At 40.1% G+C, this 27,742-nt stretch overlaps 1 protein-coding gene and 1 long non-coding RNA gene across 4 annotated transcripts in view; both read left to right on the forward strand.

The window, feature by feature from the left end:
• LOC128948978 (uncharacterized) overlaps positions 1 to 27,742 on the forward strand; it is a 517,990-nt gene that overhangs the window by 448,239 nt on the left and 42,009 nt on the right. The gene's annotated exons all lie outside the window — the stretch shown is intronic.
• DOP1B (DOP1 leucine zipper like protein B) overlaps positions 423 to 27,742 on the forward strand; it is a 248,579-nt gene continuing 221,259 nt past the window's right edge. The window contains exons 1-5 of one of the 3 annotated variants that reach the window (XM_054293733.1): positions 423 to 454; positions 847 to 930; positions 6,176 to 6,342; positions 25,820 to 26,001; positions 26,150 to 26,320. In XM_054293733.1, the coding sequence (XP_054149708.1) occupies positions 6,205 to 6,342; positions 25,820 to 26,001; positions 26,150 to 26,320 (491 nt within the window). In that variant the 5' untranslated portion in view covers positions 423 to 454; positions 847 to 930; positions 6,176 to 6,204. Of the gene's footprint in view, positions 455 to 772; positions 931 to 6,175; positions 6,343 to 25,819; positions 26,002 to 26,149; positions 26,321 to 27,742 lie in introns of those variants that run through there. The other 2 variants (XM_054293734.1, XM_054293732.1) reach the window with 2 other exon arrangements.

Genomic DNA, 27,742 nt, shown 5'->3' on the forward strand with positions numbered 1-27,742 from the left:
CCGGTGCTTCCCGGAGCTCTCCCGGTGTTTCCCGGGGCTCTCCCAGGGTCTCCCGGGGCTCTCCCGGTGCATCCCGGGGCTCTCCCGGTGCTTCCCGGGGCTCTCTCGGAGCTCTCCCGGTACATCCTGGGGCTCCCCCGGTGCATGCCGGAGCTCTCCCGGTGTTTCCCGGGGCTCTCCCAGGGTCTTCCGGGGCTCCCCTGGTGTTTCCTGGAGCTGTCCCGGTTCATCCCGGGTTCTCCCGGTGCTTTGAGGAGGTGTCTCGGTTCATCCCGGGTTCTCCCTGTGCATCCCGGGGCTCTCCCGATGCGGAGCCGCCGTCCCCGCCCACGCCGCCAGAGGGCGCTCAGCGCCCCTGGCTGCCCGCCGGGCTGTACCATCTTCCTACGGGGGGAGGCAGGTGACGCGCTGCGGGCTGTGGCACGACGCGACAGAGGGTGACACCGGGAGAAAGGTGACAGCGACAGAACGTGACAACGCCACCGGGTGACAACGCCAGAGCCTTCGGCTTATAGGCACAGCTGGAGCCCTCCCGCACCGGGATGCCTCGGCGCTCCCCGCGCGGCTCTCGGTGGTGCGGCCCCGCTGCGGGCCTGGCGGCGCGGGCGAGGGCGGTGGCGTTCCATAGGGCCGGGCTTCCATAGGGCCGGGCTTCCATAGGGCACATTTCCATAGGGCCGGGCTTCCATAGGGCCGGGCTTCCATAGGGTACATTTCCATAGGGCCGGCTTTCCATAGCGCCGGCTCTCCACAGGGCACATTTCCATAGGGCCGGGCTTCCATAGGCCGGGCTTCTATAGGGCGCATTTCCATAGGGCCGGCTCTCCATAGGGCGCGTTTCCATAGGGACTGCGGAGCCGCTCCCGCCCCGCCGCCGCCCGGTTCCCCTCTCGTCGCCGCCGGCCCCGGGAGGAGCGGGGCCCTGCGCAGGTAGGCGGCGGCGGCGGGGAGGGGACGGGAGGGGACCCGGCTGAGGGGGCAGCGCTGGCCAGGCCGGAATGCCGGGATCGCAGAACGGGCGGGGTCGGAAGGGGATCGCCGTCCCCACCTGGCCGAGCCGCGGCGCTCACCTGGGGCCGGTGACACGGGCGGGCTCGGAACGGCCCCAGCCGGGGACACCGCGGCATTCCCGGGAACGGGCACGGCCCGAGAGCCCCGGGAGCCTCTGGACAGCGCTGCCGGGGGTGCCCAGCGTGGGATTTGGGGGGTCTGGGTGATCCTGATGGAGCTTCCCCAGCTCGGCGCATTCCATGGTTCTCCGCCGCCTCCATGGAAGGAGCTCTTCCTCAGGTTGGGGTGGAGTTTCCTGGGTTAATTTCTGGCCATCGCTCCTCGCCCTGACCGCTGAAAAGAGCCTGGCAGCATCAGTGGGGGAAGGTGATGAATGATTATTTACATCGAGATTTGCTGGGGAAGTTTGTGACCTGGGATTTGGTTATGTGCCTAAAGGTCACTAACCAAAAAGCAAGTTTTGGGTTTTGGGTTATGCACCTAAAGGTCACTAACCAAAAAGCAAGGGTTTTGTATGGGTCTTTAATTATTTTATGTCATTACTTACTTTCCTGCCTTTGTATCCAAGCACAAACATGTTCTATTTACCTTATTTCAATTACTGGCTTTTATCCAACCTTGCTGACATCTGGCAGCTGAGGTGCAGGAATATCAACCCACGCTAAATCATCCCTGCTTTCCTGGGTGGAAATCAACCCTTTACCTGTCTTTTCACTGCAGAAATCCTGATTAAATAAATACCTTGAGAGCTGATGTGTCCTGTCAGCAGAGCAGCTGCCCGATTGTGAGTGACCCACACAAATCCCCTCTCCGTGGAAGTGGCAGCAGCCCTGACTTGGCAGAGAGCTGCTGGAAAAACTTCCCACTCCCGCTTTGTCCTTAGCAGTGGAAACAATCCCATGATTAAGATCCTTAGATGAGATGAGGGAAATAGAGTTCCATTTCTTGCCCAGTGTTTGTATCAAATTACTCCTAATTTTTGCTGACAGTATCTTGCAGCTTTTCCACTTTGTTGGGTTTTATGGGAGGATTGACTTTAATTTTTTTTTTTTTTGGAACAAGCAGAGCTGGATCCCAGATAAATGAAATGTTATTCCCTGATTTCACTCTCTGTGCTGTGAGCAGCACTGCAAACATCCTGATAAAAACAAAATTAAATCCTCTTTGTAGCCAAACAAACCAAGCCAATCTGGCCTTGATGACATTGTGAGATAATTTTATTTTTCCATGGAGGTGGATCTGGCTTGGCTGGCACAGAGTGGTTTTATTGGCAAGGCCTCAATCCTGCTCAGGGGAGTGCAAAAGTGCCTTAAACCTGCACTTAAAATCCTTTCTGGTTTTTCATTTCATCCAGCACTTTTCTGCTTTTGAGGGTTTCTTACCAAACCCCTTCTATTGATGGAGTTAAAGTTGTTTATTACAACAAATTTAATGTTTTAAAGGACATGGAGGATGGCTTGGGTTTGCTTTTGAGCCCTAACAGCAGGAGACTGAATGCAGATGTCCTTCAGAAATGTAAAATATTTTATTACAGAGCTGTGATTTCCTTTCTGTATCAGTGATGAAGCAAGGATTGACCTAAACCTAAACCTAAACCTAAACCTAAACCTAGTCATATTTAAACTACTCTAGAAAAATATTTTGATGCTTTCTAACAGAACTGGGGTCAGAGGTAGCAAAGGAGAGAAGGAAGATTTTTAATTAGGGAAAACCCAACCAAGCTTGGATTCCATTGTTCCAAACCAGATATATTTGATTTTTTAACCTAAATACTTTGCAAAACACAGGGAAATCAGGTCTGAACAGCTGATCTTTAAATATAAATATATTTTTTAAATGGTTTATTGAACTAGAGGAAGATTATAATGCATGGCTTGGCATTTTGGCACAACACCTTGGACTTGCACTTGAGCGTCTGCTGCTGCCAAGTGGAGCTGCAGAGCTCTGAGAGCTCCTTGTGTGAGGGCTGAGAGCCCTTGAGCAGGAATCCCCATGGAAATTGTGTTTGCCCAGGGAATATTCCCCATTCCAACCGCAGGGGATGAGTTCTGAAGGCAATTCCCAACTCCTTGGAGGGAAACTTTGGGATCCTGCCCTTTGTTATTGTGTGTGGAATGGGAAAACACCTTCCAGAAATAGGAAAAAAATTACTAAAAATCTTTTGGAAAAGTCAATGGGGAGTCAAAATTAATTTGGGAATTATTTTTATCTCTGTGTTGAAATTTTGACCTGTTTGCTGTGCTCTGAAAGCTCCTTGAGCAGGATTCTACATGGAAATTGTGTTTGCACAGGGAATATTCCCCATTCCCTGCTCCAGGAATATTCCCCATTCCAGAGCTCAGGGGATGAGTTCTAAATTCTCAGTTTACAACTTGAGAATTGGCAATTCCCAACTTCTTGGAGGGAGATTTTGGGATCCTCCCCTTTGTTATTGTGTGTGGAATGAGAAAACTCCTTCCCAAAAGGAAATGGGAAAAAGTGACTGAAAAATTCCAGATTTTCTCTTGAAAAAGTCAGTGGGGAGTCAAAATAATTTTGAGAATTATTTTTAACTTTGTGTTGAAATTTTAACCTGGAGCTCCTTGTGCTGAGGGCTGAGAGCCTTTGAGCAGGAATCCCCATGGAAATTGTGTTTGCAGAGGGAATATTCCCCATTCCCTGCTCCAGGAATATTCCCCATTCCAGGCTCCCCATTCCAGAGCTCAGGGGATGAGTTCTAAATTCTCAATTTACAACTTGAGAATTGGCACTTCCCAACTCCTTGGAGGGAAATTTTGGGATCCTCCCCTTTGTTATTGTGTGTGGAATGAGAAAACTCCTTCCCGAAAGGAAATGGGAAAAAAGTGACTGAAAAAACTCCAAATTTTCTCTTGGAAAAGTCAGTGGGGAGTCAAAATAATTTTGGGAATTATTTTTAACTTTGTGTTGAAACTTTGCCCTGTTCTTGTGCTGAGGGCTGAGAGCTCCTTGAGCAGGAATCCCCATGGAAATTGTGTTTGCAGAGGGAATATTCCCCATTCCCTGCTCCAGGAATATTCCCCATTCCAGGCTCCCCATTCCAGAGCTCAGGGGATGAGTTCTAAATTCTCAATTTACAACTTGAGAATTGGCACTTCCCAACTCCTTGGAGGGAAATTTTGGGATCCTCCCCTTTGTTATTGTGTGTGGAATGAGAAAACTCCTTCCCAAAAGGAAATGGGAAAAAGTGACTGAAAAATTCCAGATTTTGTCTTGGAAAAGTCAGTGGGGAGTCAAAATAATTTTGAGAATTATTTTTAACTTTGTGTTGAAATTTTAACCTGGAGCTCCTTGTGCTGAGGGCTGAGAGCCTTTGAGCAGGAATCCCCATGGAAATTGTGTTTGCAGAGGGAATATTCCCCATTCCCTGCTCCAGGAATATTCCCCATTCCAGGCTCCCCATTCCAGAGCTCAGGGGATGAGTTCTAAATTCTCAATTTACAACTTGAGAATTGGCAATTCCCAACTCCTTGGAGGGAGATTTTGGGATCCTCCCCTTTGTTATTGTGTGTGGAATGAGAAAACACCTTCCCGAAAGGAAATGGGAGAAAAGTGACTGAAAATGTGACTGAAAAAGTGACTGAAAAAACTCCAAATTTTCTCTTGGAAAAGTCAGTGGGGAGTCAAAATAATTTTGGGAATTATTTTTAACTTTGTGTTGAAACTTTGCCCTGTTCCTGTGCTGAGGGCTGAGAGCTCCTTGAGCAAGAATCCCCATGGAAATTGTGTTTGCAGAGGGAATATTCCCCATTCCAGGCTCCAGGAATATTCCCCATTCCAGGCTCCCCATTCCAACCGCAGGGGATGAGTTCTGAAGGCAATTCCCAACTCCTTGGAGGGAGATTTTGGGATCCTGCCCTTTGTTATTGTGTGTGGAACGGGAAAACACCTTCCAGAAATAGGAAAAAAATTACAAAAAATCTTTTGGAAAAGTCAACGGGGAGTCAAAATTATTTTGAGAATTATTTTTAACTTTGTATTGAAATTTTATCCTGGAGCTCCTTGTGTGAGGGCTGAGAGCCCTTGAGCAGGAATCCCCATGGAAATTGTGTTTGCACAGGGAATATTCCCAATTTCCTGCTCCAGGAATATTCCCCATTCCCTGTTCCAGGAATATTCCCCATTCCAGAGCTCAGGGGATGAGTTCTAAATTCTCAATTTACAACTTGAGAATTGGCAATTCCCAGCTCCTTGGAGGGAGATTTTGGGATCCTCCCCTTTGTTATTGTGTGTGGAATGAGAAAACTCCTTCCCAAAAGGAAATGGGAAAAAGTGACTGAAAAATTCCAGATTTTGTCTTGGAAAAGTCAGTGGGGAGTCAAAATAATTTTGGGAATTATTTTTAACTTTGTGTTGAAACTTTGCCCTGTTCCTGTGCTGAGGGCTGCGAGCTCCTTGAGCAGGAATCCCCATGGAAATTGTGTTTGCAGAGGGAATATTCCCCATTCCAGGCTCCAGGAATATTCCCCATTCCAGGCTCCCCATTCCAACCGCAGGGGATGAGTTCTGAAGGCAATTCCCAACTCCTTGGAGGGAAACTTTGGGATCCTTCTCTTTGTTATTGTGTGTGGAACGGGAAAACACCTTCCAGAAATAGGAAAAAAATTACTAAAAATCTTTTGGAAAAGTCAATGGGGAGTCAAAATTAATTTGGGAATTATTTTTATCTCTGTGTTGAAATTTTGACCTGTTTGCTGTGCTCTGAAAGCTCCTTGAGCAGGATTCTACATGGAAATTGTGTTTTCACAGGGAATATTCCCCATTCCCTGCTCCAGGAATATTCCCCATTCCAGAGCTCAGGGGATGAGTTCTAAATTCTCAATTTACAACTGGAGAATTGGCAATTCCCAACTTCTTGGAGGGAAACTTTGGGATCATCCCCTTTATAATTGTATGTGGAATGAGAAAACACCTTCCCAAAAGGAAATGGGAAAATGTGATTGAAAAAGTGACTGAAAAATTCCAGATTTTGTCTTGGAAAAGTCAGTGGGGAGCCAAAACAATTTTGAGAATTATTTTTAACTTTGTATTGAAATTTTTACTTGTTTATTGTGCTGCCAGTGCTCGTCCATATTTATGATCTCAGCTGTGGCAGAGCTGAAATTTGGGTGATTTTTGTAACTCTTTGCACGTCTGACTTTTCCAGGAGGCTCCACCCTGCTATGAGCAGCCAGGATGGATCCAGAAGAGCAGGATTTGCTTGGGGATTACAGATACAGGAATTATTCTTCAGCAATTGAGAAAGCTTTGAGGAACTTTGAATCATCCAGTGAATGGGCAGACCTGATCTCTTCCCTTGGCAAGCTCAACAAGGTACAGTGTGAGGGGAATTTTTATAATTTATTTGTGATATTTGTATTGCTGTGAACCTTTCTGGCATTTCCAGCAGTTGAAAAAATTGAAAATTCACTCAAGAAAAATAATGGAAGGAGCTAAGTTGGTATTTTTTTATATGAATTGAGAAATTCTGATGAATTGCTCACATTTATATAAAAATAAATGTGAGCAATTTATATTAATAAAAAAAAGTGAGCAACTCTGGTGAAAGAGCTTTCCTGCAAATGGTATTTGCTGTCTTTATGCTGCTAAGTTAATTAAAATACATTAAATTAATTTTAGCATCAAAGAAACCCTCACTCCAGAGCAGCTAAAAAGCTTTTCTAGAAAAGAGTTAATGGCAAGTTTTAGAATATTTTCTGAGTCAAAGCTTTTACTTAAAGGTCACATTTCCCTTGGATTTAGGGAAATTTGGTGTTTTTTGTATGACCATGGAGAGGGACAGAAATGTTGTTTTGGAGCAGCAGTTCCACATTCCTGCCTTCAGTTTTTCACCATGATTCTGGCTCTCATCAAGAGCCAGATGCCCTCAAAAAGCTTTTCTGCAAAGGGAAAATATGAAATAATTACAGTGAGAGGAAAGCTTTGATCTTTTGTTTTGACCCAGATGAGCACCGAGCGCCCACCTGAGCTCTTACCCAGGTTCAGAACTGCCCAAATCTGTGGCAGCAGAGCAGAAACTGTCGCGGTTTGACCGGAAATGGGACATCTGGGATCTGTTGTTTTGCTGCGGTCACCAATGGGTGGTCGGATTTTAAGATGAGCACCTGGTTTGACCAGTGGGGCATCTGGATCCGCCTCTGAGACCACAAACCCAAGGAGTTAAAAGCAGGGCTCTTGTCCTTCAGAGCCCCTTGGGATTTCCGGCGGGAAGGAGTGTGGCCTCTCCCCCGGCCCAGTTGCTGGCTGGGCTGGGGGAGGGGAAGCCACGTGGCCCATCTACGGTAGGCCGGACTCAGTGGAAGGGTGGGGGAGCATCGAGCGACCTGTTTATTACCCCCCTCCTTTTTGGAGACGGAGAGAATGCAGCCCGTGCTAGAACTGTTACCTTGAAACTTGATATCATGTGCCGGCAGCACGGCTGGAGGAGAAGGAGGGGGCAGCGAGCAGCCCGGGCGCCTGGGAGAGCTTTTAACCCTTGTGGAGAGTGAGAGCTTCACAGAACATTGCCTTTCCTGGGAAAGGGATAGGAGTGGAAGATGAAGGAAGAAACAGGCCAGTAAGGGGGGTCTGGTGTCGCAGACATTTTTCCACAGAAATCCTTTCTTTCAGATTTCTGCATTTTCTGGGAAGCTGAGAGCCACAAAAAGAGAACGTAAACAATTGTTATCAGCTGCTGTGGAATGTAATAGGGTTCACCTTGATTGGCTCATTTTCTATGTTTATAATTAAGGGCCAATCACCAGTGCAAGCTGGGGGACAGAGTCCCTGGACACAACTTTGTTTTAGATTCTTTCTTTTCTATTCTTAGCCTAGCTAGCATCTGCAACCTCTCTCTTTATTCTATTTAGTATAGTTATAATGTATTATATATCATATATCAATAAATCCAGCCTTCTGATCAAGAAACAAGATTCCCGTCTCTCTCCCACCAGCAGCGACCCACACAGGCGCTGTAACAGTCTGGCAAAGGGAAAGAGAGACGTTGGAGGAATGGAGGAAGATGGAGTGGCAGTCTTGCTGGACTCTTTTGTTGTGTATCCACGGGCTGTTTCCTGGTGATGCAGAGGCTGCAGTGCAGGGGGAAGCGGAGGCTCGGAGCCAGGAGAGTTTGGTGTCGAGACCCCTCGGCCCCAGGGGGTGTAGAAGAGATGGGGGGGACAAAGGTCCCAGGGATGAGACTGTGCTCTGCTTGGAACGAGACGAGGCATCCTTAAAAGGGTCCACCCTGAAAGCAGGCCCCGGCCCCATCCCATGCCTGGTGGTGAGAGCACCTTGGCATGGAGAGGAGATGTCACGAGATCGCAGGACTCCGGGCGGTGCTGGTTGTGACAAGAAGTCCGTGGCAAAAGGAAGGACTCCGTCTATCCCTCATGAGCTGAAGATTTGATTTTTTTTCTAAAGGGTGGTGCCAGACCGAGTGTGGATAATTTTGGGAAATGCAAATGTACTGGGAATTTGGTGGGAGGAGGATAAGGAAGTGGTTCTGTGTAGTTTTCATTTTCCTTGTGTTTTTTTTTTCCTTTTTCTTTTGTAGTTTAGTTTTTGTAGTTTAGTTAATAAAGTTTTTTTCCTTTTTCCTTAAGCAGGAGCCTGCTTTGCTTATTCCCAGGTATCACCTCACAGGAGATGCCAGGGAGGGAGGTGTATTTTCATGGGGGCACTGGCATTGTGCCAGTGTCAAACCAGAGCAGAAACCAAGGAAAAGCTCCCAGCTGGTGCAGGGCCCATCTGCTCGGGGGTTTTAGGGATTTCATCCTTTTAGGAGCTTAAAAATTCCTGCAGCAAATCCTCCCCAGTGCTCATCCCTGGGTGTCGTCAGAAAACCAGGAGGGGAAGGGAAATGAGATGTCAGTGGCTGTGGGGGTTTCTGGAGGATTTATGGGGATTTTTGGAGGAGTTTTGAATGATTGGAGGTGGGATTTTTTGAGTTGGTTTTGATTTTTGAGAAAGGTTTATTTCTTTATTTTCTATCCAGGTGAGCTTGTCTCACATCGCTCCAGTATCGTTTAGAAGGTCACAAAACCCTTAAGTTAAAAGGCTTTTAAAGGAATTATTGACCAATAAAACACTGTTAATAAGGATATTTATGTTTTTGACTCAATCTTTAAATATTTTGTCTGATGGACTTATGCTACAGTGAGAGCTGTAGCTAATTATTCTTAGCTAATTATGTTATGACACAAACCTGCAGTGCTGCATTCTAATTCTCTGTTTACCTTTGGAGTTACTTTTAATTTTTTTATATCCTAAACTTTAAAACTTCAAACTTTCTTTTACTGAGCTTAACTTTTCTCTGCTTTAAATATAAATTCACATTTTTGCTTCCAGCCCCTCAGTTTGGGAGCCTTTTCCAAGGTCCCAGATCAAATCCTGAGTTTAATTCTGAGCTTTGGCTTCCAAGCCCAAAATTCTGAGATTTTTGTATTTGGGATTCCAACAATTCCCTGAACTCCTGGTGGTCTCTGACAGCCTCAAATAGAAATATTATAATGATGATGATGATGATGATGATGATGATGATGATGATGATGATGATGATTATTATTATTATTATTATTAATATTAGTATGAATATTTTTATGAATATTATTATGAATGTTATTATAAATATTATTGTTGATTTTTAATCAGGGCTGGAGGAGGTACTGCCAGGAAAATCTCAGTGCTGGAGGTGGATGAGCAGGAAGGGGATCAGTTTATAAAACAAAATAAAATTATTTTTACAATCTCCACGTGGTTTTATTAAAGATCCTGGGGCTCACTTGTGTGCAGGGATAACTGAGATTCATCCCCATGAAAATGCTGAGAAAGGCAAGGACAAAACACCAGAAATGAAGAAGGTCAGAAGTTCTTTTGCAGAGCAGGGAGAAATCAGCATTACACCACATGGGTGTGATATTTTCTGAGAGTTTTTCTCCTGCAGGCACTGTTGAGACACAAACATTGTTTTATTTCCATAAAGCTCAGGGTAATCCAGGGGCTGGGAAAAGCAAAAAAGAATATAAATGGGCAGAGGCAAACATATAAATATTATATAAATATCAAGAATTACGATATTACAATATAAATATTATTCATAAAATATTTACGTAAATAACATTTATAGCTAATATTTATATAAATATTATATTCTACTATTAGAATATAAATATAATCTAATAGAAATATAAATGGGCAGATGCAAATATAAAATATTATATAAAGAATGAAAATATTATAATGTAAATATTATGTTCTTATGTTTATATCATTAATATTTATATCTAACATTTATATGAATATTCTACTATTAGAGTATAAATATTACATTCTAATAAGAATATAAATGAGCAGATGCAAATATAAAAATAAAATATAAACATAAAGAATTAAAATATATTCATATAAATATTATATTCTCATCTTAATATAACAAATATTTTTATCTAACATTTATATAAACATTATATTCTACTATTAGAATATAAATGTTATAATAAGAATATAAATGGGCAGGTGGATGAAGGTGGCGGTAAATATGGATGTTGGTGTTTTAAAGAGGTTTCAGCTTCAGTTTTCAGTGAGAAATCTTTTCAGACTTTGATAAAAAAGCTGCTGGGGTGCAGAGATGTTTAAATTTAAAAATTGAGTTTCAACTTTTATACTTAAAAATAACTGCTGGTTCAGTACACGTAGGTTTGTCAATGCAACAGCTCATTTTAACATTATTTTTCTATCCAAAATATTGTTATTTTTATATCCAAAACGCCTGGCACTGCATTCAGAGTATAAACAAATAGTAAATCTATATAAAATGTTCAGGGCTGGGGAATTTCAGGCAGTTAGAGGATAAAAATGTGTGAGTTTGGATAAAAACCCAAATGCTCAGTTTGGGGATGTGTTCCATAAATACCAACTGTGGGTGGGGGCAGGGAGTGGGGAAATGGCACCGTTGGCAACAGGAAGAACTAAAATTAGATATAGTGGAAAATAGTAGATATATTGGATATAATATCAGATATACAGTATTAGATATCTAACATCAGATATGTAATATTAGATAGCTAATATATAATATTAGATATATAACATATATTGTAATTGTACATTGTACATTATACATTACATATTATACACTGGAATACATATTACATATTATATATATTATATATTATATAGTATATATTGTATATTGTATATTATACATTATATAATATATCTCATATAATATATAATATATCTTTTATAGTATATCTTATATATTAAATATTATTATATATTATATATTATACATTATATCTGATATCTTATATATTGTATATTGTATATTATATATTATACATTATATAATATATCTCATATAATATATAATATATCTTTTATATTATATATAATATATAATATATTTTTATATAATATATATTATATATTATATATTATATATTATATATTATATATTATAGATAAAATTACATATTTTTATTATATATTACATATTATTAGATATATTGGATATAATACTAGATATAATATAGAAAAGAAATATTATATCTTATATATTGTATATTGTATATTATATATTATACATTATACATTATATAATATATCTTATATAATATATCTTATATAATATATATTATTATATATTGTATATTGTATATTATATATTACATATTATATATTGTATATTATATATAATATATTATATATTATATATTATTTGTTATATATTATATATATAACATTACATTTTTTATTATATATTACATATTATTAGATATATTGGATATAATATTAGATATAATATAGGAAATAAATATTATATATTATATAATATATAATATTAGATATATTGGAGTAGAAAATATTGGATTTTGGTTCTGTAAGGAAATAAGGAAAGGAGGAGTTTTAAAAAAATCCCTGAAATAAGGCCAGGCTGGGCACCATGGGAGGTGTCCCTGCCATGGCAAAGGCTGATCTTTAATAAACACACAAACAAACAAATAAATAAATAAATAACTAAATAGAATAACTAAAATAAAAATTATTATTTAAAAAATAATTAAAATAAAACAAAATTTAAAAATTAGAAAAAAAACTTTTAAAACCCTAAAATTATCTTTAATGTCCCTTCCAAGCCAACCCATGCAGGAATTTCAGTATTATTTGGTGTAAAACTGCACTTTCAAACTGCTTTTTATCCTTGGATTAAAAATTCTCTATATATTATATACATTTACATATATATATATAAATTTTTCTAAATATAAATTATTGACATTAATTATAAATTATTTTTAGATATTTATTATCTACATTTCAAACTTTCAAACAGCTTTTTATCCTTGGATTAAAACAATATACTTATTATATAAATGTATTAAATATTATAACTATATATATTAGAAATGTTTAAAATTTAATAAACAAATTTTTTAATATTAAACTACAAATTATTTTTAATTTATTATATAAATTACAAACTTTCAAAGTGCTTTTTATTCTTGGATAAACATTTATATATTTACTACATAGATTTTTATATATTATAAACAAATTTTAATCCAACTCCTACCTTCGTTACAACCAAATTTAAAATTTATTCTCCTATTTTAAAATTAATTCTATTTATGGTATTTCTATAGAAGCTGGAGTTGTGTTTGGAATTTTTTTTAACTTGGAAAATGAATCAGTGAAAAAAAGAATCACAGGTTCTTCTGCTCCCCCTCTCTTCACAGCCACTGCTGTTTAAACAAGAATTATATAATTATATTATTATATTATTTTATTATTATGATACTATATATTAGCAAGAATTATAGATTCTATTATTAGCTATTTCCTATTTGAAGATAATCTTAGGAATTGATGCTGTCTTTTCCTAGAACTCTAGTGATGGAAATAAAAATATTTCCTTGCTTTGATGGAGTTTTTATCATTGTTTTTAACAGATTTCTAGTGCAGAAGGAACTAAACCAGGAACTGAGGAAATGCAAATATTCCTCTGTGCTTGTGGTTTGATTTTAAGGTGCAAAAAATAGCAAGTTTTTGTAGACAATTCTGTATTTTTATAGCCCAATTTCAGAGAAATTCTGAGCATCTTTGGGTGTTAGTGATAGAGAAAAAGGTGTGGGATGGGATCTGGAGTTTATTCACCTCCACCAGCCAAAGTTGTAATTCCAGCATTCTTGATTCTTTGTTCTTTTTCCTCTTGTGGAAGCTCAGCATATTTAAAAATCCAATTTCTCCTGTCAGGGGGAGGAGAATAATTAGCATTTAAAAATCTCTGTTATCACCTCACTCTTATTTCAGCGAACATTTGAGATCCCTCTGCCAATGAATTCCTTTCAAACCTCTTAAAATCCTGTGAGCTGCAATTCTGGGCAGGCTGGGAAGAACCCAGCCAAAGTTAAAATTCCAGCATTCCTGGGTCCTGATTCTTTGTTCTTTTCTGTCTTGTGGAAGCTCAGGATATTTAAAAATCCAATTTCTCCTGTCAGGTGGAGGAGAATAATTAGCATTTAAAAATCTCTGTTATCACCTCACTCTTATTTCAGTGAACATTTGAGATCCCTCTGCCAATGAATTCCTTTCAAAACTTTTAAAATCATTGGAGCTGCAATTCTGGGCAGGCTGGGAAGAACCTGAACCTTCCAGCAAAGCAGCAGGGAGGGTTCTTGGGACAACCACAGCCTTTAAAAATGTTGGAATGAGGTTTCAAATCCCTGAACCTGCTGGAGATCAGCTGTAGTGGGGTTTGGGTATAAAACCTTCTGTGATTTTCTCACATTTTACAAATGAGGTCAATTCCTTCAGCAGCCACATCAACTCAGGTGTTTTCACTTCTGTGTTACATAAAGAGAACCTGAAAGGCCAGGAGCTGGCAACAGGAGAGAAAACTCTCCTAAAACCAGGCACACTAAAGAAAAGCTGCTCTTTGCTTTGCTCTTCCCTTCCAGGCAGCAAATCCAACCTCCCATTCCTGCCCATCCCATCCCTGCCCATCCCATTCCTGCCCATCCCATGGCAAATTCCAAATAAAGGGAATGTGTAGGAGCAGAGCCCTCAGCAGAAACAGGAACCTCCTCAAGCCAGGTCTCACAAGCTCTTGGAGATCTGTTTCACACCCAAGGTAGCTCAGCTACCTCAGAAGGCATAAAATCAGCAGGATGGCTTCTGTGGCAGTGTTGGAAATAAAAAGGTTTAATAAAAGGCAAAATAACAAACTCTTTACAGAGAAAAACTGAGCTAGGTGCAAGAGGTTCTTGCCCCTGCTAAAACACCTCACAAAAGCCATTGGTTTCTTTGTTCTCTTCTTTTTCTAGTGAATTGCTCAGGTGGGACTTTTTGGTTCCTGTCCTTAAGTTTGAGGTGAAGTCCCCCAGGCCTATGAGATGCCTTTTTTACCTAATTGAGGAGAGAAACTTTTGGGCTTATTTCCTTTTTAAGGGGACAAAAAATAGTTTTGGAGCACATTCCTACCCTCAGCCTGTGGTGTTGTCCTGCTCAGGCCACAAAATCCTTTTTCTTTTCCATTTCCCCTTTCTTTTCACAACATCCAAGGGATTATTTTGGGAAGAGACATGACCCCTGCTGCAAGAAAGATGGAGAGACACAATTTCCAGGGGCTGGAGGGACACTCTGTTGGGTTTTGGTTTGATATTTTGCTGCTGCTGTGGGTTTTGGTTTGAAATTTTGCTGCTGCTGTGGTTTGAGGTGTAGCAGCACCACACCACACTCCCCATGGCAGAATGGCTTTTTGTTTAGATAAATATTTAGATAAATGAAGGTTTATTCCAGCAATCCCAAGGGAAATCAGGGACAAAACACAAACCATGGGGTGGCACAAGGTTAAGAATGGGGTGGCACAAGTGGCATTGCCCTGCAGGGAAGATGGGGTGGCCACCAGGGATACCACAAACAATGAGGGAAAGGAGAAACCAGGGGAATTTGGGACATTTGGGGACAGGAACTGGGGAGGATGATGGTGGTGTGAGGCTCCATGGGGAACTCTTCTCTCTCAGCCCAGGTGGAGACTCTGTGGTTTATTCTTCCAAGGCAAAGTCCTGGGGGTTTCTCTGAGGGTTCCAAAGGATTCCACAACTCCCCTGGTTTTTCTTACTATGAAGACTTCAATGAGGGAACAGGGAAAGGAGAAACCAGGAGAATTTGGGATATTAGAGGAAAGGAGCTGGGGTGGTTCATGGTGTTGTGAGGCTCCATGGGGAACTCTTCTCTCTCAGCCCAAGTGGAGGCTCTGTGGTTTATCCTGAAGGTTCCAAAGGATTCCACAACTCCCCTGGTTTTTCTTACTATGAAGACTTCAATGAGGGAACAGGGAAAGGAGAAACCAGGAGAATTTGGGATATTAGAGGAAAAGAACCGGGAAGGATGATGGTGTTGTGAGGCTCCATGGGGAACTCTTCTCTCTCAGCCCAAGTGGAGGCTCTGTGGTTTATCCTGAAGATTCCAAAGGATTCCACAACTCCCCTGGTTTTCTTCCTATGAAGCCTTCCCCAGTGGATCTCTGCAGACACTTAACTAAACAGGGAAACATGAGCAAAGCAATAAAAACAATGATTACAGCCGAAAAAAATTCCTTTAACAAAAGGTGAAACCCATCCTGTCAACCCCCATTGTCCAAAAATTCATTGATCCAATTTGAATTCTCAATTTTTATTCTTCTACTCTCTCCCTCAAGTAGAGGGAGCAAATAGAAGTTCCTCTACTTGATCCCAGCTTGGGATGCTTGTGTGGATGGATTCTGAGTGTGAGGAAAGGTTGGGGCAGCACATCCCTTCTAAGTCTTGGCAGCCACGTGTGGGAAATGGATTTGTAGGGAATTTTCCAAGTTTGACAGAAGGCTCACACAGTTTGTGCATCTCTGTGCAAACCTTGAGACAAGAAACGCTGACTGAGAAATGCCCTGGAACGGGACAGACATTGCTGAGGGAGAAATGGAGCTGGAAACAAGTTTCAAAGGATGGTTTTGTAAATAAGACTGGACAGTTTGGAGAAATAGAACTGTGAAAGGTGAATTGTGGGACCCATGAGGGGAAATTTTAGATGTTTGGTTTTAAGGCATTTACAGCAAGGTGTGGCAAAAGCTGACAGGCCAAGAAACACTTATAGTGCAGTGTAATTAGGAAATAATTAGCTTCTGGTTGTGAATTATGACATCTGTATTGTCTCGCCCTTCTCATGAGACAGAAAATGGAATAAAGGTTTTTAACACCCTCTCAGTTGCCCCATCTGTGGGTCAGGAAAGGGGCATTGCCCAACACCAATGCCACGGGCAAGCAGTAAAAAGTTACAGCAATACAAATTCTGTGGCTGCTCAGTTTTGCAATGTTGCCTGCCTGGCAGTCCCAGTGTCACCAGGCAGGTCCCCAGGTCAGAGCAGGGGACATTTGCAGTGTCACCAGGCAGGTCCCTCAGTCAGAGCAGGGGACATTTGCCAGTGTCACCAAGCAGGTCCCTCAGAGCAGGGGACATTTGCCAGTGTCACCAGGCAGGTCCCTGGGTCAGAGCAGGGGACATTTGCCAGTGTCACCAGGCAGGTCCCTCAGTCAGAGCAGGGGACATTTGCCAGTGTCACCAGGCAGGTCCCTGGGTCAGAGCAGGGGACATTTGCCAGTGTCACCAGGCAGGTCCCTCAGTCAGAGCAGGGGACATTTGCCAGTGTCACCAAGCAGGTCCCTCAGAGCAGGGGACATTTGCCAGTGTCACCAGGCAGGTCCCTCAGTCAGAGCAGGGGACATTTGCCAGTGTCACCAGGCAGGTCCCTCAGAGCAGGGGACATTTGCCAGTGTCACCAGGCAGGTCCCTCAGTCAGAGCAGGGGACATTTGCCAGTGTCACCAGGCAGGTCCCTCAGTCAGAGCAGGGGACATTTGACATTTGCAGTGTCACCAGGCAGGTCTCTCAGAGCAGGGGACATTTGCCAGTGTCACCAGGCAGGTCCCTCAGTCAGCATGTGACATTTGCCAGTGTCACCAGGCAGGTCCCTCAGAGCAGGGGACATTTGCCAGTGTCACCAGGCACGTCCCTCAGTCAGCAGGGGACATTTGCCAGTGTCACCAGGCAGGTCCCTCACAACAGGTGACATTTGCCAGTGTCACCAGGCAGGTCCCTCAGAGCAGGGGACATTTGCCAGTGTCACCAAGCAGGTCCCTCAGTCAGCAGGTGACATTTGCCAGTGTCACCAGGCAGGTCCCTCAGTCAGAGCAGGGGACATTTGCCAGTGTCACCAGGCAGGTCCCTCAGAGCAGGGGACATTTGCCAATGTCACCAAGCAGGTCCCTCAGTCAGCAGGTGACATTTGCCAGTGTCACCAGGCAGGTCCCTCAGTCAGAGCAGGTGACATTTGCCAGTGTCACCAGGCAGGTCCCTCACAACAGGTGACATTTGCCAGTGTCACCAGGCAGGTCCCTCAGTCAGAGCAGGGGACATTTGCCAGTGTCACCAGGCAGGTCCCTCACAACAGGTGACATTTGCCCTCGTGCTAAGCCACCATTCCAAGTGAGACAGCTCAGCCAGACCCTCAGCTGTGGCCACCCAAGGTAAAACAGTGAGATCACAACTCTCTTTCTTCTAATTTTGAAAGTAGTCCTGTGCCCCCATGATTAATTAATTAATTAATTAATTAAGACAACTGGGTTTTTTTCCTCTTGTGGAGAAGTCGCCATAACATTAACAAGAAAAACTTCCCTCCCTTAATAAACTAAATAAAGACTATTTTAAAAGTGGTAAACTAACTGGAAATTTTAAATTTTGCTTCTTTACGTCATCAGTGAAAAGAGAAAGATCGTAGGAGAAAAATTTATATTCTGAAAGGTTTCATACTTTTCTTTCCTTTAGTTACTATTAATAAATTTTTCTTTGTACCCTTTTAAAGTTTTAAACCCGCTTTACCTTGCTCCTAATCCTATCTTCCTACCTCACAACAAAAAATAAGAACTAATTGTTAATTACTATAAGAACTAATTGCTAATTATATAATGAGAATAATGGCTAATTAACCAACACCAAAACACACCACACTCTTTAATACATTCAACCAAAAAAACTTAAAATTATTAAGAAATCTTAAATTAACAAACCAAAACCACTGTGCAAAATTATGATTTCCACCCAGTTTCAAACTAAAGCCACCACATTGGCTGTCACAATTTCCATCAAATTCAGTGTGTGATCTCTTGGAGTGCCAGTTACCAGGGATAAGTGGGAATTTTAAATAAGGTGGGATTGGGAAGGAATTCCTGGCTGAGACGGTGCCCAGAGAATCTGGGGGTCCCTGGAAATGCCCAAGGGGATTTGGGGCACCCTGGGATACTGGAAGGTTCCCTTCCAAATAATTCCCTGATTCTAAATATTCAGTTTATCATTAAATATCATTTTTTCCTGATGTTTGGAGAAGGGAGTTCTTACTTCCTTCAAATCCTTAGGAAATGTTGGAGCCAAAGCTGAGGTGCCATTATTGCTGATGCTCTGAATAAACAATGAATATTTCAATTTTCTGCCTGGTTAATATTTAAATATTGGAAGATTAAGATGGTATTTGTTCAGTCTGAACACTGAGAGGGAAAATATTTACTGTTAGAATCCAAAAGACAAAAAACTCTCAGAATTTTGAGCCTGTAAACCAAAACTTAGAATTAAACACAAGATTTAATCTGAAACCGTGGAAAAGGTTTCCAAACTTAGGTGCTAAAAGCGAAAATGTAAATTTATAGTTTAAAACAAAAACACGTTAAACTAAGTAAAAAAAGTTTAGAGTTTTAAAGTTTAAAATATAGAAAAAATAACTACAAAAGTAGATACAGAATTTGAAATACAATACTATGAGTTGATGTGTTATAGATAACTAAGAAAACTTATACTGTAGCATAAGTCCATAAAGCAAAATATTTCAAAATTAGGTCAAAACCATAAATATCCTTTTTAACAGTGTTTCAACTCCCAAAAAGTCTTATAACTAAAAGTCTTGTAACCTTCTAAACCAGAGTATAACAATCTAAACCAAACTCACCCTTCCTACCTATGTAAAAAATAAAAAAATAAACCACATAATCAAAAACAATTTAAAAATCCTATCTCAAATTCCTTCCAAAACTCCCCACAAATAAATGATCACAATTTACCACTGGCCTGCTTTTTTCTAATTATCTCCTTTTATATCTCTAAATATACAGAGAGGGTGTGGGCAAATAGAAGCCAAGCAATATAAATGGAAAGTTTCAAAGTCCAGCTTCCCAGAAATCTTCACAGTTGAGGAAGGAATCCTTAACTCTTAAGGATTTTCATGTTGAAATGATATTCTTCGTGTGCCACATGAGTAAAAGCCCCAAATATAAATATACAAATATAAGAGGTATAAAAAAGTAACTCCAGAAATATGTGAAATAATGGTTTATTTTTAGATTCTGGTTTTTATCATCTATTAAATGAGCTCTGCTGTGGGGAGAGGAGGAGGGGATGGCGTGGCTCTGAGTGACGTCTGTGTGTCTGCCAGGATGGGCTGATTTTCTGTTTGCTGTTGTTGTAAAAATCCCAACCTTTTTTTTCTTCTTGGGTGAATTTCCTGCCAGCTGCTCTCTCTCTAAAAGGGTTTTATCTCCTCCCCTTCCTGCTGAGGAGTGCTCAGGGTGAAGTCACCTGCTGTGGCTTCATTCCAGGAATGGTTATTCCACTTCCTGCTGCTTTTCCAAGCAAAACGGAACCACCTCAAGTTGAAAAGGATTCCATAGGATAAAACCATGGGATTCCATAGGATAAAACCATGATTTCATTTGGGAAGAGACAAGAATTTGCCTGATCCTGAAAATATCCCAAATGTCCACAGGCTCTGGAACATCTGTGCTGGTTTTCAGCTTTGTTTTTCTGCCTCTGTCGAGGTCAGGGTTGAAGGAACTTCAGACCACAGTTCATGTTCAGGCTCAAATGTTTATTTCTTATTTATCTTACAGTCTCACAGCAGTGAGTTCTGCAGCCTTTCATTAGCAAGGCACAAAATGGCTCACTGTCTTTCTCTACAAGGTGTTTTAAGACTAAACTGTCCAATTAAGAAATGACACCTCAATTATTTTTACATTTAACCCAATACCCAACCACCCATGCCCGCAATGGGGACTTTTTTATCCAATGACACAAAACCACCCAAACCCATGGAGAAGGTGGTGAAGAAGGAGAAGGAGAAGGAGAACGAGAAGGAGGAGGAGGAGAAGGGGAAGGAGGAGAAGGAGAAGGAGGAGGAGAAGGAGGAAAAGAGAAATGTGAAGGAGAAGAAAAGGAAAAGGAGGAGAAGAAGAAGAAGAAGAAGAAGAAGGAGAAGAACCCTAAAACCTCCATCTCGCTTTCTCTCTATTCTTGTATTCTAAACCCTTAAACTCTGAGTTTCCCACCCTGTGATATCACACACTTCTGTTCAAACTCCCCCCCCACAATCCCAGCTCTGTCATTCCATTCTGGAAGCTTCTCCAGGCCCTCAGGTCAGTGCAGTGTTCTCTGGGGGTCAGTGCCTGGCAGCACAGAAAGTCTGGAATTCTCAGCACCCAGAACTCCAACAGATCTGTTTGTGTTTGCCCATTGAGCAAAGCCTGAGGTGCCCTTGACTTCTAAATTTTCTTTTTGATTGTCTGTGACTTGAAGAGAAAACTGATTTATTTCCCAGCTGAAACGCTCTGGTGGCTCAAGGAAAGGAGTTCCCTTTCCCAAGAAGGGAGGCACAGTTTTTTCTAAAATTTTTCTAAAATTTTTCTAAAATTTTTTCTAAAATCCTATTTAAATATGTCCTGTCCCAAACATCTTTTACTTGCACATGAATGCAGTGAGTTATCCAGCCCAGTGAGTGCAGCCACAGAGAATTCCAGAGCAGAGACTTTAGTCCCATTTCAACATCTCTGCTTTGGTTGGAAGGTTCGTTATTTTTTGTTTCAGATATTGTTTACTAGAAAAATGTATTGGAAAAAAATTATTAAATAATTATTTATTGGCAAAATGTGTTCCCTGTGAGGGAGGGTGTTGCATTCTTGTTGCAGTCATATTTCTCAGGGGTCCCACACACTGCACCAAGCTGTTCTTCTCTGCTGCACAGTTCTCAGTGTGTCTTCTCAGGGGCTCCTCCTGGGCTCTCGACCCACCCCTATTTATTCCAGTTACCCTCAGGAGCCACAGCTGCTGCCCAACTAAGGACTTTGCAGCTGTAGCTCGTTTGGAGCAACTAGGACCCACAAATAGATCTTACAATACATAGATCTTAACAGGGACTCTCTGCGTAACTATACATATATTCAGGCCCCCACATTTCCCCCCTTTTCTTTTAACAATTACACAATGACAATACACATACAGTCCCAGCTCTCAGGCTGCCACAGCTCTCGGCTGTCTTACATACATACACAGAATATATACATATCCCTCTACAGTCCCAGCTCTCAGGCTGCCACAGCTCTCGGCTGTCTTTAAACACATACAAGTCCCTAGATGTTCCAAGGCTCTTTTCCTTAAAGGCCATATTCTTACAGCTTTCTGCTGTTCCAGCTCTTTAACTCAAAGGCCATATGATATTCTAAAGTCCCAGCTCTCTGGCTGCCACAGCTCTCGGCTGTCCTCTTATTCTAACACACACATATATTCAGGCCTCCACATTTCCCCCCTTTTGTTTTAACAATTATACAATTACAATGCATATGCAGTCCCAACTCTCAGGCTGATATTCCAAAGTCCCAGCTCTCAGGCTGCCACAGCTCTCGGCTGTCCTCTTATTCTAACACACACATATATTCAGGCCCCCACAGGAGGGGAGGCCCTGGCCCGGGTTTCCCAGGGAAGCTGTGAGCTCCTCATCCCTGGCAGTGTCCCAGGCCAGGTTGGCCAGGGCTGGGAGCAGCCTGGCACAGTGGAAGGTGCTGGAACAAGATGATCTTTTGCGCGAGGGCGTACACGGCCCTAAGTCCGGCTAGCTGAAGGGGAAAAGCGGCCGACGCCCCTGCGCATCGGAAGCCAGCCCCCCTTGGCGTCCTGGCCTCGGGCTGGGCTGGATTGCGGACTTGGGTTCGCGCTGGATGAGACGAGAGAGGAGGCGACCACTTGCTGGGGGTAAAACGTCGGTTTATTGAAGAGCCCACATGCAGCACAGGGCAAACCAACAGGTGGAAAAACCCACAGCAAAATGGCCCCGAACACGGGGGGAGACAGAGTTTTACAGGGAAGGGGTGGAGACGGGAGGGGAAGCCCAGCTAACCAATAGGGGAACATGTGGGGAGGTACATAAGAAAACTGACACAAGAACTTATCCAATAAACATAGAACAAAGGAGGGGCCCTGGGACGCCAGCCAACTATGACCCCCAGAGAGAAGAATGTTCTAGAAAGCAGGGAGGAGTGGGGGGTGATTGACTGGGCTCAGGGAGGAGGAAAACTTTACTTATATGGTGGGATAAGGGAGGAGCAGTTATGTAACTTGGGAGATTGACAATTAACAGGGGCAGGGGTAACCATAGTAACATAACTGCCAAAGGCTCTGTGGCGGGAAAACTGGAGGGGGAAGAACCATTTTACAAAGAACAGGGGGGGAAAAATACATAAAATTGGGGAGCAAAAACAAGAAACTTAAAAACACACTACAACATCCTTTGAGGTCCCTTCCAACCCATTCCATGATTCCATCCGTGAAGGGAGAATTTATGAGGAAAGAGAAATCTTAAATTCTTTTTTATTCGCTAAAAGCTGAGCTGCTCTTCTTGTCACTTCCGTTTTCCCCTGGAGATGGGATAATGGGATATCCTGTCCCAGTCCCGTTCCTTGACTTCCTTTTCCCTCCTCTAAGCAGACTCACACCAGGCATTTCCAAATTTTCCATGGCTGATCCCAAATAAAAACTCAGCTGCAGAGTTCTGCTGTAACAAAATGCAATTAGGAGTTCAAACTCTTCCCAATATTCTCCTCAAGCTTTATTAAACAGACATTAGATATTTTATATTTCACTTTTTCACTCTTTTTTTACTTTTTTTCACTTTTTCTTCTCCTCTCCTTTCTCCTCAAGCTTTAATAAACAGCCATTAGATATTTTATATTTCACTTTTTCATTTTTTTCACTTTTTTTCACTCTTTCTTCTCTTCTCCTTTCTCCTCAACCTTTAATAAAAAGCTATTAGATATTTTATATTTCACCATATAACTCTTTCTTCTCCCCAAGCTTTAATAAACAGCCATTTGATATTTTATATTCCACATTATAACTATTTGTTCTCCTTTCTCCTCACCTTTAAAAAACAACTATTAGATATTTTATATTTAACGTTATAACTCTTCTCCTTTCTCCTCAAGCTCTAATAAACAGCCATTAGATATTTTATATTTCATTTTTTCAATTTTTTTTTCACTTTTTTCCCCACTCTTTCTTCTCCTCTCCTTTCTCCCAAACCTTTAATAAACAGCCATTAGATATTTTCTATTTCACATTATAACTCTTTCTTTTCCTCTCCTTTCTCTTTAACCTTTCGTAAACAGCCATTAGATATTTTATATTTCACTTTCTCATTTTTTTCACTTTTTTTTTACTCTTCTTTTCCTCTCCTTTCTCCTCAACATTTAATAAAAAGCTATCAGATATGTTATATTTCGCATTATAACTATTTCCTCTCCTTTCTCCCCAAGCTTTAATAAACAGCCATTAGATATTTTATATTCTACATTATAACTATTTGTTCTCCTTTCTCCTCAGCCTTTAATAAACAGCCATTTGATATTTTATTTTTTACTTTATAACTCTTTCTTCTTCTCTCTCAATCTTTAATAAACAGCCATTTGATATTTTATATTTCACTTTTTCACTCTTCTTCACTTTTTTTTCACTCTTTCTTCTCCTTTCTCCTTAAGCATTAATAAAAAGCTATTAGATATTTTATATTTCACTTTATAACTCTTTCTTCTCCTCTCCATTTTTCTCAACATTTAATAAACAGCCATCAGATATTTTATATTCCACATTATAACTATTTCTTCTCCTTTCTCCTCAACCTTTAATAAACAGCCATTTGATATTTTATTTTTTACTTTATAACTCTTTCTTCTCCTCTCCTTTCTCCTCAAGCTTTAATAAACAGCCATTAGATATTTTATATTTAATTTATAACTATTTCTTCTCCTCTCCTTTCTCCTCAAGCTTTAATAAACGGCTATTAGACATTTTATATTTCTCATTATAACTCTTCTCCTCTCTCCTCAAGCATTAATAAAAAGCCATTAGATATTTTATATTTCACGTTATAACTCTTCTCCTCAAGCTTTGATAAACACCCATTAGATATTTTATATTTCACTTTTTCACTCTTTTTTCACTTTTTTTTCACTCTTTCTTCTCCACTCATTTCTCCTCAACCTTTAATAAACACATATTAGATATTTTATATTTCTCATTACAACTATTTCTTTTCCTCTCCTTTCTCCTCAAGCTTTAATAAACAGCTCCTAGACATTTTCTATTTCACTTTATAACTCTTTCTTCTCCTCTCCCTTCTCTTTAACCTTTAATAAACAGCCATTAGGTATTTTATATTTCACTTTATAACCCTTCACTTTTCTCCTCAAGCGTTAATAAACAGCCATTTGATATTTTATATTTCCCTTTTTCACTCTTCTTTTCACTTTTTTCACTCTTTCTTCTCCTCTCCTTTCTCGTCAGCCTTTAATAAACAGCCATTAGATATTTTATATTTCACTTTTTCATTTTTTTCACTTTTTTTACTCTTTAATAAAAAGCTATTAGATATTTTATATTTCACAATATAACTATTTCTTCTCCTCAAGCTTTAATAAACAGCCATTAGATATTTTCTATTTCACTTTATAACTTTTTCTTCTCCTTTCTCCTCAAGCGTTAATAAACAGCCATTTGATATTTTATATTTCACTTTTTCACTTTTTTTTTCATTTTTTTTCGCTCTTTCTTCTCCTCTCCTTTCTCGTCAACCTTTAATAAACAGCCATTAGGTATTTTATATTTCTCATTACAACTCTTCTCCTCTTCTTTCTCCTCAACCTTTAATAAAAAGCTTTTAGATATTTTATATTTCACATTATAACTATTTCTTCTCCTCAAGCTTTATTAAAGAGCCATTAGATATTTTATATTTCATTTTTTCAAATTTTTTTCACTTTTGTTTTCACTCTTTCTTCTCTTCTCCTTTCTCCTCAACCTTTAATAAACAGCTCCTAGACATTTTATATTTCACTTTATAACTCTCTCTTCTCCTCTCCTTTCTCTTTAACCTTTAATAAACAGCCATTGGCTATTTTATATTTCACTTTAAAACTTCTCCTCTCCTTTCTCCTCAGGCTTTAATAAACAGCCATTAGATATTTTATATTTCACTTTTTCACTCTTTTTTCCCTTTTTTTTTCACTTTTTCCTCTTTTTTTCTCCTCAACCTTTAATAAACAGCCATTAGATATTTTCTATTTCACTTTATAACTCTTTCTTCTTCTCTCCCTTCTCTTTAACCTTTAATAAACAGCTATTAGATATTTGACATTTCACTTTATAACCCTTCTCTTCTCCTTTCACCTCAAGCTTTAATAATCAGCCATTAGGTATTTTTTATTTCACTTTACAACTCTTTCTTCTCCTCTCCTTTCTTGTCAACATTTAATAAACAGCCATTAGATATTTTATATTTCACTTTTTCACTCTTTTTTCCCTTTTTTTTTTTCACTTTTTCCCCTTTTTTTCTCCTCAACCTTTAATAAACAGCCGTTGGATATTTTCTATTTCACTTTATAACTCCTTCTCCTGCTCTCCTCTCTCGCCAGGCTCTGCAGAGTAACCTGAAGTATTCTCTGCTGCCCCGGAGATTGATCATCAGTAAAAGATTATCCCAGTGCTTGCACCCAGCCCTGCCCAGCGGGGTGCACTTGAAGGCTTTAGAAACCTATGAAATCATCTTTAAAATCATTGGCACAAAATGGCTTGCCAAGGATTTATTCTTGTACAGGTAATTTGAATTTTTTTTTTAATGCACAAAACAGCTCACTCAGAATTCTCTTTGTACATGTCATTTTAATTTATTTTTTTTTTTAAGGCATAACCATCTCCATCTATTTAAATTAACTCTCATTTTGTCTTTTTTTTTTTAATTAAAGCTCAGGTTTGTTCCCTCTGCTGGCAAATGCAGCCATGTCAGTGAGACCTGTTCTCCTGGGCTTGTATGAGAAATATTTTCTCCCTCTCCAAAAATCCCTCCTGCCTGGTCTCCAGGCCTTTGTCATTGGGCTGCTGCCTGGCCTGGAAGAAGGATCAGAAATTTATGACAGGTAAGATTAATTATTCCGTATTCATTAAAGCAATATCCACTGTTTGATTTTCTAGGGAATTCTCAAAAAAATTCTGTCAGATTTCTATAAATAAAAGAGCTTCTAAAGGGGGATGAAGGGTGGGACCTGGAAAAATGCTGAAATAAAAAATCCCTTTCCTCTCTGTGTTCATCCCAGGAGGAGGAGAAAATAGGAAAAGGAGGATTAAAAAAGAGAAGAGGAAAAGGAGGGTTAAAAATAGAAATGCTGAGAGAAAAGAATAAACAAATTCTTAAAGCTCCTCTGACTCCTAAATAATTCACCTGTCTCCCAAAGCACTGCTCTGGAGATAAATTCTGTTTGAATTCTGTAACGTGAGAGAGCAGCTGAATTCTTTCCAATATTTCTGTATCATCTGGCAAAAATATGGAGCAGGGAATTAAAGGGAATTGAAAATTAAATTCCAATATCTGACCTCTGGTTTTACACCTTTTCCCCTCATTTTTGATGGCATCATTTTCCTCTTTGCCTTGAACAAATAGGATCTGTTTCATAAATATTGGGAAATATTTGTGTTAAAATAATTTAATTGGGTTTGGTTTTTTTTAATACCAATTTCCATGAGGGAGTTTTTCTTTTGTTTACTCATTGCAATGATTCTGTGCAAGAATATCTTGTCAGAAGCTGTGTCAGGTTAATTTTCAATTCTTTTTCATGAGAGACTCTCCGCTGAGTGTTTTCAGAACATTCAATATTGAGAACTAAAATTAATCAGATGAACTTCCAAGATCTGACCTCTGGTTTTACACCTTTTCCCATTTTTCATGGCATTATTTTCCTCTTTGAACAAACCGGATCAGACATAAATTTCATAAATCTTGGGAAATATTTATGTTAGAATTAATTTAATGGTTGTTTTTTTGTGAAATACCAATTTCCATGAGGGACATTTGTTTACTCATTGCAATGATTCTGTATTAAGAATATCTTGTCAGAAGCTGTGTCAGGTTAATTTTCAATTATTTTTCATGAGAAGCTCTCTGCTGAGTGTTCTCAGAACATTCAATATTGAGGACTAAAATTAATCAGATGAACCTCTAATATCTGACCTCTGGTTTTACACCTTTTTCTCCTATTTTTCATGGCATTATTTTCCTCTTTGAACAAACAGGATCTGACATATATTGCATAAATATTGGCAAATATTTGTGTTAAAATAATTTAATTGGGTTTGGTTTTTTTTAATACCAATTTCCATGAGGGAGTTTTTCTTTTGTTTACTCATTGCAATGATTATATGGTAAGAATATCCTGTCAGAAGCTGTGTCAGGTTAATTTTCAATTCTTTTTCATGAGAGACTCTCCGCTGAGTGTTTTCAGAACATTCAATATTGAGGACTAAAATTAATCCATCTCCTGCTGTTCCTGAAAGTGAACAAAGTG

Source organism: Melozone crissalis, unplaced genomic scaffold (genome assembly GCF_028551555.1).
Source record: "Melozone crissalis strain CALT ecotype California unplaced genomic scaffold, PUWL_Pcris_2 ptg000187l_1, whole genome shotgun sequence".
Classification (NCBI taxonomy): Eukaryota; Metazoa; Chordata; class Aves; order Passeriformes; family Passerellidae; genus Melozone; species Melozone crissalis.